This window comes from Ammodytes marinus, assembly GCF_949987685.1.
Source record: "Ammodytes marinus genome assembly, chromosome: 3".
NCBI classification, from domain to species: Eukaryota; Metazoa; Chordata; class Actinopteri; order Uranoscopiformes; family Ammodytidae; genus Ammodytes; species Ammodytes marinus.
In genome coordinates, this window is record NC_137232.1 from 24,304,190 (window position 1) to 24,320,785 (window position 16,596).

Genomic DNA, 16,596 nt, shown 5'->3' on the forward strand with positions numbered 1-16,596 from the left:
AATTGGGTGGTTGGATTATGAATCCTTTTATGGATACCACCTCCTGTTTGCGTCTGGCCACATCGCCTCATCAACATCACACTCAATGTCATCCTTTGAGAAGCAACAGGGAAATGATCACCTGATATCCAGTCTAAATCCCCTAATTATGGAGCGACTCAGGTTGGGCTGCACTCTCTGTCCAGGCTCCCTCATTGATAGGCCATGATCTATAACATAGTCCACTATAGTGTTCCTGTTGTATGTGTCTCCGTCTGTTGCCTTATTTGTCCTTGTACTCCTGTCGCTCTCTCTCCTCCTCTTCCCCTGACTCTTACTGTCTCAGAAAGGAGCTGAGCTCACCTGGGGTCTATTTGTAGTGCTCAGGTTTAGACTGATTGGTATTCAATTAGTTACATTTTTTTCAAGAAGTGTGTTGGAGAATTTCAGACACAGTGCAAAGCATACAGTATATCGTGTTTGGTTGGTGCTTTGCTTTAGGGCATGGTTACAAAAGTTAGAGGTTGTGGTCATAGCAGTCACTTTTAGTGTTTACAGTATTCGGCAAAAACTGTATTTGTACCAAAATATGCAGTCTACTGTAAATCACAGCAAACAGGAGCTCATCTCTGACCTGCACAAAAGCCTTTTGAGTTTAGAAATTTGATTGGCAGTGTGTTCTGTGTGAATACCATGAGAGAGAATTCAGGAAGAGTGTGCAAGATATAGAGAATTGAGTGTAGTGTTGTGAAAAATGTGTTTTCGAATGAGAATATGAGTCTAAGGCAGGAAATGTGTTTGTAGTTCAGCAGAATTGGCTAAGCAGTTGGTAAATTAGTTTCAGATTGTGCACATTGTGTCTGATGTTCCAAAAAATGTGTTTAAACAATTGTGAAAAACTGTAATTGGTCATTAGATGACAGAATTAACTTAATCCCCAAGTAAATGAGTCATTACCCCACAGATGAGAGACTAAAAAATAAAGGGCTGCGCCAAGAAAGAGACACACACGACGGCTTTGAAAGTAAAATCCGTTTATCCCTCTCCCCGCGGGGATGTAGGGTTTTGTTGACGATGGGCCGCTAAATCATATTTCCTGCATCATTAACTGGGATTTTGCCTTTATCTTGTTATATCTCTATTGTTAGCCTACCTTAATATTGAGCATTCATTTTCGTTGACTTTTTTCCATAAATTTTCCTTCCTGATGATTACTGTTTTGATTCTTTGGTTGAATGAAAACACTGCTGCAGTAATTGCTCTTATGTCTCTGATGTTCATGTGGCCAGTTTTAACTCATGCCTTTATGCCTGTTACCATTTTTGGCCTCTGCTCCTCTAACTCAGCATAAAACCAAGTTGTGTATCTACTTCACCATCTTTGCTAACATGCCTCTTTGTAAGGTCATGTCATGATAGTCCCTACTGTTGTTTATACAGCACAGCAAACTCTCATACAGTTTCATTCATCTGACACTACCTTAGTGTAGTCCTCATGGACTTTTATTTAAGACATATCTTAAAAAACAATTTACCATGTAGCCTATTAACATGTGAAATAAAATACTGAATACTAATAGCACTTCACTATCTCCCCCCGACCGCAAAAAGCCATTTGCTACATCTAGTGGGCATTGGACAACATTACAGATGCTACATGGTAAACTGCTGAATACATGCATGGATAAATCAGCCTAGTTTGTAATCTGATGGTACAGTATAATATAATAACTACATCCATCTGGGTGTAAGGAATATTAAATAGCGGGCTGCAAATTGATGCTGTCGCAGACGTCAATTTAATTTGAACCAAACACAAATGGGACAGTCTGATCCAATAAAAACCGAGTGTATTTGAAACCAAACAAGCAGCCTTTTTTCATTAGCATGGAGCCTTTTAGATGTCTAGAGCATTCAGGCCAATTCCAGAGAGCAGTTCCTTGTAATTCTGAGGAAGCATCGAGCTCTTGTCCTTTATCCGTCCCCGCAGATCCGCAGACAGCTGGGAAGTCAGGCTGTCCAGAGTCTCTTGTGGAAAAAACATCAGTGTAAGTGACACGCAAGCTAAAATCTCCCAATTTAAATCACAACCGTTAACTACCTTTTACCCTGATGAGTTTCGACAGCATGCAGATGGGAGAAGAGGCATAATTAGATTCTGTGTCATACGGGGAAAGACAGAAATAATGATAATCACATATTAAACCCAAGTTCTGTAATCACAGGCTGAGTCAAAGCTCCGGGCTTATCTTTTTGAAGAACTGCACCCTGGAAATTTGCATAATTTATGTGCTGAGGGAATTGGGCTGCACCTTCAAAGAGTCAATACAGAACCCATTCCTCATCCGTTATATCTTGCAACAAAAGTCAGAAAAGTTTAAAACCGTCATGTCTCATTGTCCTCATCTAAAGTAATATATTGATCGGATGACATTGTATGTCATCATTGTGGATATTGTAAACTCAAGTATTTGTTCACACAGCGCCGCTTGGAACAGATCTACAATAGAGTCCAATAGGACCAAGGAAATATGATCGTTAAACCAACAATAAAATACCTTCCTGTGCTTCAGTTTGGATCAACTATATGACTTCTCAGGCAACTTTGAACAAAACAGTGGTGTTCATCCATATTGAACCTCTCCTGTGGCTCTGTAACATCAGAAACAAATTATTTGAGTTCCAAGCTTTAATATTCACTTTTGCTTAGGTGTCCAAATACCACATTTTGACAGTTGAAGGGTGGACCATTAAAAACAAGTGGACAATGGGAGCGATACTAAACCACTTTAAGTCACTATGGAAAAAGTGGAGGAAAAATGCAACACAACCTTTTAACAGAGCTAGCTCCACAGGCTGCAGGAGGTTGGCACATACAGTACCTGTACATGCAGGATCACAGTACATGGGGCTTCAAACAGTTAGGCCGGTTAGTGGCTCCTTTTTTTTAATCACTTAGTTTTCATTCGATTAGGCTTGTGTTGCAACTCACATGCAGGATCCTCTCATAGTCCGTTTCCATGTTGTCCAGCTTGTTTTGTTGGTCAGTGATGATGGAGTCCTTCTCCTTTGCCACCTGCTCACGCTCTTTTTTCTCTTTCACCTCCTGAGGCAGATCTGTGCACACAAATGCATAGTGGCATGCCATCCCTTTTGATTTGGAAATTAACTGGCACTCCTATTTCTTTATTCATTTATGTATCAACGTTAAAATAAGATTGATTCATGCCAAGTTCTTCCTTCAGCTGGCTGACCTCTTTATCCAGCCTATTCACTTGTTTGCTCAGCTCTGCCTGCATGGTTTTGAACTGGTGAATGAGGTCTAGTATGACATTTTTTGACATATGCGTCAAGCTTAGCTTTCATTGCTGATTCTTTTTTTTTTGTAAAGCTAATGCAGCAATCAGCTTAGCCACCCAGCTAATTAGACTTATTGTTCTTCAAAAATGGCCCTAACCTCTGCAAACACAGCCCTTGTCCTCGCTCCCACAGGGATCCTGGCTTTATCTCAGGCTATTAATAGAGAGGTTAATTGTTGATTATTGCCCCGACTGTAGCATACCAGAGTTGACGTCCCTATGGTCTTGCCTCTCGTGCTGCAGCTTCTGCTCCATGTCTCTCATACGTCTCCGCAGGTCAACTCTGTCCGACTGGACCGTTGTTACAGACTCACACTGTAAGGCTGTGGTTATGACATAAACACAGGCAGGCATGGATGGATGTTCAGTGGTAGAATTTTTCTTTGGCAGAAGTAGCTATAACCACACCGGTTGCCAATGTTTTACTACGATAAATTAAAAGCCTCATTAGTATCTAAATATGCTTTAAGCTGTAATTCACTGCAGTAGGTGTTACAGATGGTGCTAGTCTAGCTTCCACTGGTGGGTGGTTAGATCCTACACTGCAGTAAAAGTAAAACTACAACAAACATATTCCATTCCAAGTAATTGCCCTGCATTGAATCATACCCAAATAAAAAGGTCTTGGCAATATTACTGTGGATGCATGATATTTATTGGTTTCACAGCATATACTGGACCACAGTCAGGTAGGCTATTTAGAGACTGAACATGGAAGTGATATATTGATTTGTCTATTAACCAATTAATTGATGAACAGATAATAAATCACTTAGCCTACTATTATTTGAATGACTAAGTAATTGTACAGGTTACATCACATAAACCAACTCAACTTAAAATTGCTGCTCACCCACGCGGTCCTGCAGGATGGCTATATCCAGAATACTGCGCCTATACTTTGCTTCCAAGTCATTTTCACCTGCTACAACAAGACCTGCTACAACAGACAATAAAACACAATAATGCACATTTTGGCATCCCAAAAGCAAAAAATCTGTAACTTCATTCACAAGGTTACTTTTTCTGGCTTCTTCTTTGTGCTCTTTTTTGTTTTTCTCTTTGAAGGCATGTTTGCTTGTTGTGAGGCTTCCTGTTCAGACCTTTGAGCAATACACTAACTGGGCATACATACATACACTCACTACAACTGGGATGAGCCTTTGTTGCTAGGCCCTGGTTGCTGAGTGAGTTGCCATGAAACCAACTGTCCAGCTTGATTGATAGTTGAGTGACTTTAACAACAGCCAATCACAACTTGACTGGGGCACCGTTGTCTTTTCAGCTCGTGCATACAAGCCATGTAATTGGATCCTTACATTTGGTGAGAGATTTCAAAGCGCCCCTTTGTTGTCCAGAGTGACCATAGCCAGCGTTGGGAGAATTTAAGGCTGCATTCAGCATCTCTAGTATTATATGAAGGACCTACCTGCCACAATCAAAAATACATAGGCCTAAAGGCTAAGTCTAGAAATAAATGACACAATTCATTAATTAAATGCACCACTTGAGCGATCTCCTCCGTCATTTGCATGATGAGGAATAGGCCTAGAGAAATGTTATAAGCAAACATAGAATTAGCCTAAATAATTTTGCAAATAAAAATGGGCAGAAAATGTAAAGGGAAGATAACACAGACGAAAACACATTAAATATTAATATACAAATAACTAAAAATTAATTAATCAATCTGTAAAATGAAAAAATAAGTAAATAAAATTTAAGAAATAAGGAATAGCTCTATAAATCTATGCCAGGCTGTGTACCAGTTTATTTTATCAATTAATTTATTGCTGCATTGAATGGCATATTAACCCTCATGCCTTAGTGGAAATTTGTGAGATGTTTTTGTTACACTGGTTATGTTAAGTACACAATTTGTACCATTGACTTCCATTATAACGAAATGTTTTGACCCCCACCTTTAAATTAAAGTGAAACATTATTTTGAATGTAATTTCCAATTTCTCTGTAGCAAACTTGATAAAGTTATGTAAGAATAAGCTCAATTAAAAAATGCCCCATTTTAGCCCCTCCCCCACTGACCTCTATGGTGACCCTTTACAACAAATTTGCATCCTTGTGTAATTCATGGCTGCCTGCAAACTAGGGATGTTAAACGACTCATTGTTTGCGTGTCGACGTGTCGGAGGCATGAATCGACAAATCGATCGATTTACTGTGCCATTAAAAAAAAAGAAAAAAAAGACAGTGTGCCTTTTTTTGCGGCAGCACGTAGTTGTGGTGCTGATAAACTGTTCCTTTAAAAAAACACTGCTGTCGCTCGCTGTGTGTGTTCAGACTTCATCTGCATCAAAGCCTTTTTGATAATAAAGAGAGGCTTTAATTTTAAAAACGCTGTCCATGCGTCGGAGGTGAATGTAACTTACTCGGCTGAAAACAGAAACTAGGGAGACGGCTCACTGTACAGTCCCTTCAGTCGCGCTGTCAGCTTGCAGACATGGATCTGTGTACATAAAAACAGATCGCGGAAGCCGTTCCCGTTGACGTTATCATGTTATCCATCAAACCACAGAGTTTTTCTGCACGGCGCCTTGCGAGGTCTCCCGGTGATAGTCACCGTCACAGCGCTACTCGCTGCTTTGCTCGGGCGGAGGCTTTGAGTGAAGGTGATTTACATCTGGTGTGGCCCGGGTCAACAGTGCAGTGCAACATATAAAGCATAACGTTTTAATATTCGTCTACGACCGTGATGTTAATTTAACTTTATGCTGCATATGTTGCACTGCACTGTTGACCCACACACACCGGACCTGCAGCGCGCGCTCGCGACCACTCGTGAACTCGCATGACGGACGTCTCCCATGTGCCCAAAACATCTAATAAAGTGAAACACCCGATTTATCGATTTCTATTTTTCGAGTCGTCTTGAGCACGTGTCGAAAATCGAGCCGAGAATCGACACATTGTTCACATCCCTACTGCAAACCAGTTAAAAAATAAGATAGAAAACATTAAAATGGTTTTGATGTGTAGTTAGTGAATACCTCTTTTAGTCAGAATGGTTGAAGTGAATTTTTTTTCCAGGAGTTAGTCTGTGTGTACTCAAATCACAGACACTGAAATCCTTGTGTAAAAATAGGCTATTTCGTAAACTCATAGAAAGCCATAAAACCATTATTTTTGATTCCTTGGCCATGGCAAGATATAATCAGGATTTATATCATGTGTTGCACTTATCTTGAAGGAGAGGCATCACATTTTTATCACTCATATCTAGTAGATTTATGCATTTCATATGGTCTCCAACTGAGGAGCAAACATGCCTCATGACACAAACGAGAAACAAATATACATTTTCATATTTTCTGTCAAACTTCCGGATTACTGGCAACTGCGACAAAAAAATCAAAAGAAAAATGTCAAAGGTGTTCTGATATGGATAGTATAGACTGCTGTCTGCATGTCCATGACAAAATAAGATTGTGTCTGTACAGTATCTCACAAAAGTGAGTACACCCCCTAACATTTCTTCAAATATTTCATTATATCTTTCCATGGGACAACACTGAATAAATGACACTTTGATGCAATGTTAAGTATTCAGTGTACAGCTTGTATAACAGTGTAAATGTACTGTCCCCTCAAAATAACTCGACACACAGCCATTAATGTCTAAGCTCCTCGCAACAAAAGTGAGTACACCCCTAAGTGAAAATGTCCAAATTGGGCCCAAAGTGTCAATATTTTGTTTTGCCATCGTTATTTTCCAGCACTGCCTCAACCCTCTTGGGCATGGAGTTCACCAGAGCTTCACAGGTTGCCACAGGAATCCTCTTCCACTCATTCATGACGACATCAAGGAGATGGTGGATATTAGAGTCCTTGCGCTCCTCCTTCTCCTGTTTGAGGATGCCCCAAAGATGCTCAATAGGGTTTAGGTCTGGAGACATGCTTGGCCAGTCCATAACCTCTACCCTCAGCTTCTTTAGCAAGCCAGTGGTCGTTCGGAGGTGTGTTTGGGGTCGTTATCATGTTGCAGTACTGCCCTGCGGCCCAGTTTATGAAGGGAGGGGATAATGCTCTGCTTCAGTATGTCACAGTACATGTTATAATTCAATGAACTGTAGTTCCCCAGTGCTGGCAGCACTCATGCAGCCCCAGACCATGACACTCCAACCACCATGCTTGACTATAGGCAAGACACACTTGTCTTTGTACTCCTCACCTGGTTGCCGCCCCACACTCTTAACACCATCTGAACCAAATAAATGTATCTTGGTCTCATCAGACCACAGGACATGGTTGCAGTAATCCATGTCCGTAGTCTGCTTGTCTTCAGCAAACTTGTTGTGGGGTTTCTTGTGCATCATCTTTAGAATAGGCTTTCTTCTGGGACGACAGCCATGCAGACCAGTATGATGCAGTGTGTGGCGTATGGTCTGAGCACTGACAGGTTGACCCCCCACCCCTTCAAGCCCTTCAGCAATGCTGGCAGCACTCATACGTCTATTTTCCAAAGCCAACCTCTGTGTATGACGCTGACCACGTGCACTCAACCTTCGTAAACTGAGCCGCAGGGCAGTATTGCAACATGATAACGACCCCAAACACACCTCCAAGACGACAAGTGGCTTGCTAAAAAAGCTGAGGGTAAAGGTTATGGCCTGGCTAAGCATGTCTCCAGACTTAAACCCTATTGAGCATCTTTGGGGCATCCTCAAACAGAAGGTGGAGGAGCGCAAGGTCTCTAATATCCACCAGCTCCGTGGTTCTGTCATGAATGGGTGGAAGAGGGTTCCAGTTTCAACCTGTGAAGCTCTGGTGAACTCCATGCCCAAGAGGGTTAAGGCAGTGCTGGAAAATAATGGCCACACAAAATATTGACACTTTGGGCCCAATTTGGAAATTTTTTCTTAGGGGTGTACTCACTTTTGTTGCCAGCAGTTTAGACATTAATGGCTGTGTTTTGAGGGTAAATGTACACTGTTATACAAGCTGTACACTGGCTACTTTACATTGTATCAAAGTGTCATTTATTCAGTGTTGTCCCATGGAAAGATATAATGAAATATTTGAAGAAATGTGAGGGGTGTACTCACTTTTGTGAGATACTGTATGTGTGTGTGGGGGGTGTTTGCATGTGTCATAGGCTTATTAGGGCTGCAAATCTGTACCCCTTGTAATTTCTCTCCTCTCACACACATGCCCACTTTCACACACACACACACACACACACACACACACACACGAACTGGCACACGCACACACACACACACACACACATACACACACACACACACACACACACACACACACACACACACACACACACACACACAGACACACACACACAGACACATGCACACACACACACTAAAAATAATTAAAAAAGCTGTTATTTTGTAGTTTTAGTCAGTGGTTTGCATCATAAAAACTCATATTTTGAAATAAAGACGATGATAAAAGGTGATAAAATGGGTAAATTTTACTATTATCTTTCATTTTACCCAATTGCATTGTGTTTTCTGAAGTAAAATGGGAAATCAAAGGCAAAAAAAAAATTCACTTTAATTTACAGGTGGGTTGCCAAAAAAGTTGTTATAATGTAAGTCAATGGTAGAAATCAAACTTTTTTTTTTCAAACTGACATTATGCAAAAAGTAATAATGCACCAAAATCAATTTTCTCACCTATTATTCAGATGGGTGAGCCGGTGATACTAATTATAATCAAAGTTAAAAAAAATTGGAATATTGAATTGTAATGTATTTTTCAAAAAAGCGGTTGGTGGTATATGATCAAAACTGGCATCTAAAGGGTTGATTTATAATCATCATTTATTAAACCATAACATAGATTGAACAACAACCCCTTCGTGAAGAAAATGAAAAAAAAATTGGGAAAAAAATTTCATAATTTTATTGCAGTTTAAAGTTCAAAATACAAATCGTGTACTTAACATACCCAGTGTAACTTTTTTTTAACAAGGCATAAGGGTTAATTAATTTATTGTGATTAATGTAGGCCTATTTGTTCTTCATTTTGTAATGGTCCTCCATACTCGTTTTTATGAATGCTGTACAAGCAGAGGCGCGCGCCCGACCACATTCATGGCTCGTTAACGCGCACGAGTAGGCGTAGAATTTTGATTCTGAGAGGGGGGCGAAGGGAAGGGGACGTACAGGAAAAGAAAAGGCCTCATTTACACGTCACGGGGGGTGGAGGGGGCAGGGGGACAGAAAAATACTAGGCAATGTTTATTTGCCCCATTTATTTATACACCGATGTATGTCGGTGAAACTTTCGCACTTTAGGTGCAACTTCCTCCCCTCGGTCAACGGTGCGTGCTCAGTCGTCAGTCCACAGAGGAGCGCTGACACTGTCAGTCACTCACACACACAGACACTGAACTTCCCGACAAGACACAGCACGGGTGAAACGAGCTGCCGCTGACGAGAAAAAAAAAGCAGGGGGGACGACGTCGAGGGTTGTAAAGAGGACAGGACACACTCCAGTCCACAAGGCTTCTGGGCACAGAAACGGTGCCATTGTCCTCCAGCTGAGGGCGAGCAGAGACAGGTCTGGTGCTCTGCTAATTAGCCTGCAGAGAGAGACGGAGGGCAGCAGCGCAGAAGCTAGCTGCAGTACGGACTGACTGGAGGGGGCTTGTTTTAGCCACAACCTGGACGTTTATCTGTCAAATTGGTATTGGGTTTACTTATGGGAGCCTTTATGCGATAGTCATCCCTCCCTGCCTCTACCCCCTGTCGGACCCTGGCTCGAATTCGCCACTCGGGCGCTGTCCTCGCCGGGGGGTGCCGGATCACCATCTCCCGGTGCAGCTAACTCGCGGCGGCGGCGGCTCGGTCCCCCCTGACCCCTGCCCTGCCTCGCCTGTCCCGGCCGAGCCCGAATAATGGCCGGGAACCTGAAGAAAGGCGGAGGGCTCATCGGGATGATGAAGGATGCCTTCCAGCCCCACCATCACCACCTCCACTCCCATCACCAGCCCGGGGCCGTGGACAAAAAGACCGTGGAGAAATGCTGGAAACTGATGGATAAGGTTCGTAAGTCATCGATTTACTGTAAACTGGCCGTTTACGTTAGCTCGCGCGGTGAATGCCCAGGGCGACTGCTAGCTAACCGCAGCTAACTAGCGATAAGCTAGCTAATCTTCCGCCTGCTGCAGTTAGCTAGTCAGTTCGGGCAGAAGACATGTTTAGCCAACGTGAGCTAATTTGCTAACATGAAATGTGTTGTTGTTTGGTACCATATGTGGTATGTGATATATCTCGAACCACTCTAAAAACACAGCCCAAAATCAACGATAGCCCCTGTTTTTTTTGACACATCTGTTTCTGCTGTGCCACTGTATTCCGATTCCAACTAGTTGTCATACCATGGTGAATGTAGTTTGTTTGGCCACCTTTACATTCTAAAGTGCATTGTAAACATTAGCCTCAACAAAGACTAAACTGGATGTTCACGAATGCTATACAGGAGTTGAAATAGGCGAAGTTGTGGCAGTGTGCTGAAAGTACAGCAACAGTCACTCCTGTACAATTTCTGCAGTTGACTGTCTGTCAGCCCTTTGGAAACAACAATAAAGCATTTAGGGGGGGACACAAGAAAATAAATGTGTAAATTTAACCAGGCCAATAATGATCTTTCACAAGGGAGACTCATTTCACGGCTTCAACTCTTGGAAAAGTCTGTAGCAGTTTGACCCCCAGTTTCCTGTGAGATTCACACAGCAATATTAGAGTGACTAGGAAGACAAGACAGTCTTTTGTGTCTCCTCTTCCTCTTTGAGGCCTTAGTTTAGAGCTCTGATGTTAAAAGACCTTGTCCTTTTATACAAAGCTATAATTAAGAAACCACATATGTTGCCCCCTTAAGCCGTTAAATTTGTCTGGATGGACTGTTGTACACAAAAGAGGGGTTAGTTTACCTATAGCACAAATAAGACAACGAAAGCAACACAGCATAGTCAGTCTTTATTTTTATTGGTGAGTGTCCACTCTTCTAGAAAATGTCCATGCCTTTTATTCATACATCTTGAAATGCAATCCAGACAAGATGACAGGACAGATGGAAAAATAGAACTCCATTTATATAGCGCTTTACCCTGTTTTTTTTTACAGACCCAAAGCGCTTTATATTGTTTTGTACATATTCACCCATTCACACACACACATTCATTGACGATAGCAGCAGCTACCATGCAGGGTTCAAGCGAAATATCGGGAGCAGTTGACTACTGCCCTACGTCCTTTTACATCACTTACACCAGCATGAGAATAATGTATTATGCTCATTTGATCCAGTGAAACCGTTTAGGGGAATGCACCAACGAGGTGAAAATAAAACTGTCGTCTTACCTTTTGAAAAGGATATTAGACCAAAAGTATTTTTACTCCACCAGGTTGTTTTAAAATAGCAGCGGAAATATCGTTCAGTGGTGAAACGAAAACCACAGCCCAACATATAGTGTAGTGTAGACTAGTGTAGACCAACATCTGCAGTATAATAATGCAGTTTCTCTTTGAAAACACCTCCTGCACAGGACTCGGTTACATTTGATCAGAAGCATGACATTCATTTTCTTTCTTTAGAATTGCCTACATTATCTGTTCTTCAAGGGTTCAGCATCACAAACCTCAATTATCAAGTCCTTGGTTTTTTTTAGCTTTTAACTAACACTGTTCAGTGTTTCCCCCAGAAAATGTCTTTAGTCAAGGTTACAGGAGGCAAACATTTTGGGGGTATTTTGCTCAAAGATGCCAATGCACAGTAAAGAAATAAACAACTGTTTATTTGAATACAAAAATACAACTGACACTGACCTTACAGTTGTGCAATTTTGTTTGCTATGTGCAGGTACACATTTTGTGCAAACATGCAGACAGTACAAAGCACAATTAAAGAAAACTTCTACTGTTTTGGTGTGATACTATGCAGACAAACTAAATACAAATAATATACCATACACTAACATGTGTATGCACATCAAAGTGCAAATTCAACTTTTTAAAGTTCCTTTTTGGATGCGGGGCTGTTGTGCGATTATTGTGGACAATAGGCCTACTGTGATGCGATAGCCTATAATTCATTAATGGTTATTATTAGCCTACTTGCTTGATTTCTTTTTAAATGCAGAGGTTATTGGTCGTTTTGGAACATGTATTTCCCAATTTAAAACATAAAAATAAAGCAGCATTGAAAATTGAGAAAATAAATATTCTTGGCCTACACTAGCATGCTGTTTTAAAAATAGTTGAAATAATAAATACAATGTGTTTTCCCCTTTTCCCGCGTGCATGCCGTAGTCACGCGCGCGGCATGGTCGTTGGAGACACATGCGCACATTTATTTACCGCAAATCGCGGCCTTTCGTGCAGTTAGCACACACATTGCGCTTGCTAGTACATTTATTGTGCAGCACTAAAAAAAAAGTAGTCGGTAGTCAAGGCGGGGTGCTGGCGTTGCTAAGGCGGCCGCCTTAGCCATAAAGCGCTGGGGTGAACACTGCTGTTGTTCTTGGTTTAGCTACATGCATCGAGTTTAAAACATGATTCAGGCTTTGTCTAAAATCACAGATGGTAGGAAGGAGGGAGGGCTATTGTTAAAAGTATCAATACATTGTATTTTTCTCATTAGGTTTTCCAGCAGTTAAAATATAAATGTTGGGGGTTGTTTTGGTTTTATCCTGTGTTTTTGTCTCTTATTTGCTTTTTGAGCTTAAACAAGTGTAGTAAGACATCAGTCACCTCTGTGTCTGAAACAGTTCTATAATCCATTCAGTTAAGAGTTTTTTAAGTGTAGTCACCAAACAACTTTTAAATTAGTTTCACTATGTGTTTGGAAGATAAATGGGAACTTTAGTTGCACACAATAGTTTGTCATAAGACTGTCTTGCGTAAACATATTGCGAGAATCTTATGCTATATTTGCTAGACTAATGGCATTCCAACAAGGAAGCAAACACATTGCCTGTTTACTACTAAAGCCTAACAAAAAATTGATCCAAGGCCAACTTTCCTTCGAGCTAGTTAAACTTTAAACGACATGAACTGGATGTACAAAACTTTCAGGTCTACGCCAGGTGTAAAAATGAGCCAAGAGAGACTGAGACTTAGACGGAGAGTGGAATGCAGTTTAGCTCGGATCGACATTTTACTTCAGGACCCTCTAGCCGTGATTGACGTTTACGTACGGGAGCACTGTACATGTGTGTGCATGAACGTGTTTGTATGGCTTAGTTATGGGTAGAAGTGTAAGGACGATAGACGATAATGTTAAATGGTGTAACCTTGGCAACAGACTCTTATCTGGTCCCAGACATGACCAGTTTAGACTTTCTGCGTTTAGAGCCTTTAGGAAAGAGGGCAAACTGTTGGCAATGATGCAGACAGCATATTATCTTTAGGTTCAGAAGCCCAAGTAGTCAAATGAAATATTTGCTTTTAAATTAAACACTGGGCAATTTGCAAAAAATACACAGAAGATACAAAAAATAGAAGCACTATCGTTATAACTTCTACACACCATTGTGTTAAAGCTCTTCTTTTACCTTCAGATTAATCTAATTTAAATTATTTAAATAAACAAAATCATCAGTGCATTGCCAGTCGTAACTGGTCATTCTAATGCTGAATGCAATCATTTTAATCATGCTAGTCTCCTTTCCTGCTGCTTAAAACATCCATGTACAATCTTGAAGTATCCAATCCAGCATGGCTTTATACACCCTGGTGATCCTTGATGTCTGCTGACAAATTGATTTAAATCTTTTAAATTTATACCTGTGAGTGAAGATTTAAAGTAATTATATTGACACTCAAAATATTTCACCTGTGATCCATTTACACTCCCTACCAGTAGGACGCTGGAAACTGAGACACCAATGAAGGCCCACTTGCTAAAAACATTTTGCGTGTTGTGAAATCCGTCCTGCTTAAAATATCCTACCGGTCAAGTGTGACCTCATTCTTTTCGAGAGGCATTTGATACAGTGATGATGATGGACCGACCTGTCTGAGCAAAATGGCCCATTTACTAACCCAGATCAAATCTTTCTAATATGTTAGGAATACTCTCAGTATAAAAAGCCCGGCTCATTTAGGTTTCCCTTTTTAAGTCAGCTACCTCCCAGATGTTGAGGGATACTCAATATACCCAATAATTGCATATTAATCCTTGTCAAATCAAGAAGAAATTCTGATGAAATAATTGAATGCAGAAAATATACGACCATGTTATACCTAATGGCTAAACAAATAGTTCACTTTTTATAAGAGGGGATTTTACCATAGTAACATGAAATTGATGTAATTGCTCAATCTATGTGGTTTCAGGCATACTTAAATCATAGGCTGATTGATTTTACCCATCCAACTTCACCATTTTGAAGTCTTATTGTGACTCATCATGATTACTAGACAGTCATTGTGCCTGGTCTACAAGAGAATGAGTCGTGTCCTGCAATTGTCTGGTCACCTTTTGAAGCTGACCGCTTAGCCCTCTACATCAGCTTAGGTCTAAATTAGCGACATGGAAGTGTAGATTGCAATCACAATAGTAAGTAAGACTTGAATACAGCATAAATATGACCACTGCCATGTCTACACAGAGCCTCATGTTCGCCAGTGTCCTTTTGTAATGGTCAACAAAGTGACTCAGACACAGAGTGCAGCATGTTTAAAATGTATGTTTAACTGGAGCACGTAGCCCTACATGTCCATGTTTTATAAGGTTATCTAACAGAAGATTGTCTCTCCCAGCTCACCCATTACAGAACTCGCCCTCTGTTGAGTCAATGATTGGTTTAAGTCAAGCCATTTGATTTGAAGCTTTGGAGGGTCGGGAGGGGGGGGGGGTTCAGCAAGTTTTTCTTTTTGTCTCTCTTCTACTAAAAATTCATGAAATGTCACTGTAGTTGAAGCTCATTCTGAATGTTCTGAGTCTCGCAGCCAGTGCTTCAGCAGTTCAAACTTGCAAGACAATCCTGCTCAAATGTTGAGTAAAGAGCATTTGTATTTGTAAGGCAGAAGTGGTTTAGGTTGTGCGGATCGAAATGAGGAAGTGTAAACATATCAACCGCTTCTCTAAACATGCCGAAGATGTAGAGAACAAGACTGCGGGGACCCATGATTATTGACGTGGTGTGAGCATTTTTGTGCGTGTCTAGAAAAAAGATTCATGTACGTCTAATAATAAGAAACCAAACGATAATTGGCTTCACAATGAGAACGAACACTGTGTGCAAGAATGTTGATAGGCCTTTGTCCTGTTCCTCCTTCCATCTTATTGTGTGTAAATATAATAAGAAGTAGTATGACAGTGGCTGAAATAACTATTGATTATGTAAGGGATTCAATCAGTAAGACTTTCTGTATTCTATTATTTGACTTGCCACTCGCCAAGCTCCAAACTGGACACTGACGGGGGCTTTGAAGGGATTTTCTGTCTGTCTCTGGCCCTTGTTGGTGTTTTCCATTATGCATGTCTTCTATCAGGGTTCACTGACAGCATTCTGCACTGAAGAAAAGTGCTATAATACAGCAGAGAGCTATGTCATGCGAAAAATATAAATAATGTCTTGCTGATGTACAGACTCCAAATGCATAGCGGCATTTTTAGATAACTCAAACTCAAGTTCTTTTCTCTGTCGCTCACAACCTCGCCACACATCTTATTTCTGTCTTTCATCTCCTCCACTGTCTATCTCATACACTCGTCTTTGTCTATAACCGTAACTTCTCTCCCCCCCTGCCCCCCCCCCTCACATCCTCCCTTTTCTGCAGGTGGTGCGTCTATGCCAAAACCCCAAGTTGGCTCTGAAGAACAGCCCCCCTTACATCCTGGACCTGCTGCCAGACACCTACCAGCACCTGCGCACCATCCTGTCACGCTACGAGGGCAAAATGGAAATGCTGGGGGACAACGAGTACTTCCGGGTCTTCATGGAGAACCTCACCAAGAAAACCAAGCAGACCATCAGCTTGTTTAAGGAGGGCAAGGAACGCATGTACGAGGAGAACTCACAACCCAGGTGAATGAAGTGAATAAAAATGATATCACCTTACCTAGCTTAATATTAATTCAGTGGATATGATTCTATAGGATAACTGTTTAAAAAAAGATTTCCTAGTTTTATTTTCTTTAATGAACCAATCTGAAACGCTCTATCAAGAAGGCTACACACACACACCTCAAATTCGTTCACCCATTCTGAATAATTACAACTGTGCAGGGCGCAGAGTGAACAAGTGCTCCCATGCTAAAGCCCTCGG

At 41.1% G+C, this 16,596-nt stretch overlaps 1 protein-coding gene across 1 annotated transcript in view; it reads left to right on the plus strand.

Moving 5' to 3' along the window:
* The first annotated feature begins 9,667 nt into the window (after positions 1–9,667).
* The window catches only part of cbl (Cbl proto-oncogene, E3 ubiquitin protein ligase), a 35,516-nt gene continuing 28,587 nt past the window's right edge, over positions 9,668–16,596 (plus strand). Inside the window, exons 1-2 of the mRNA XM_080053463.1 lie at positions 9,668–10,364; positions 16,108–16,355. Coding sequence (XP_079909589.1) covers positions 10,218–10,364; positions 16,108–16,355 — 395 coding nt within the window. The 5' untranslated portion in view covers positions 9,668–10,217. The remainder of the gene's footprint in view (positions 10,365–16,107; positions 16,356–16,596) is intronic.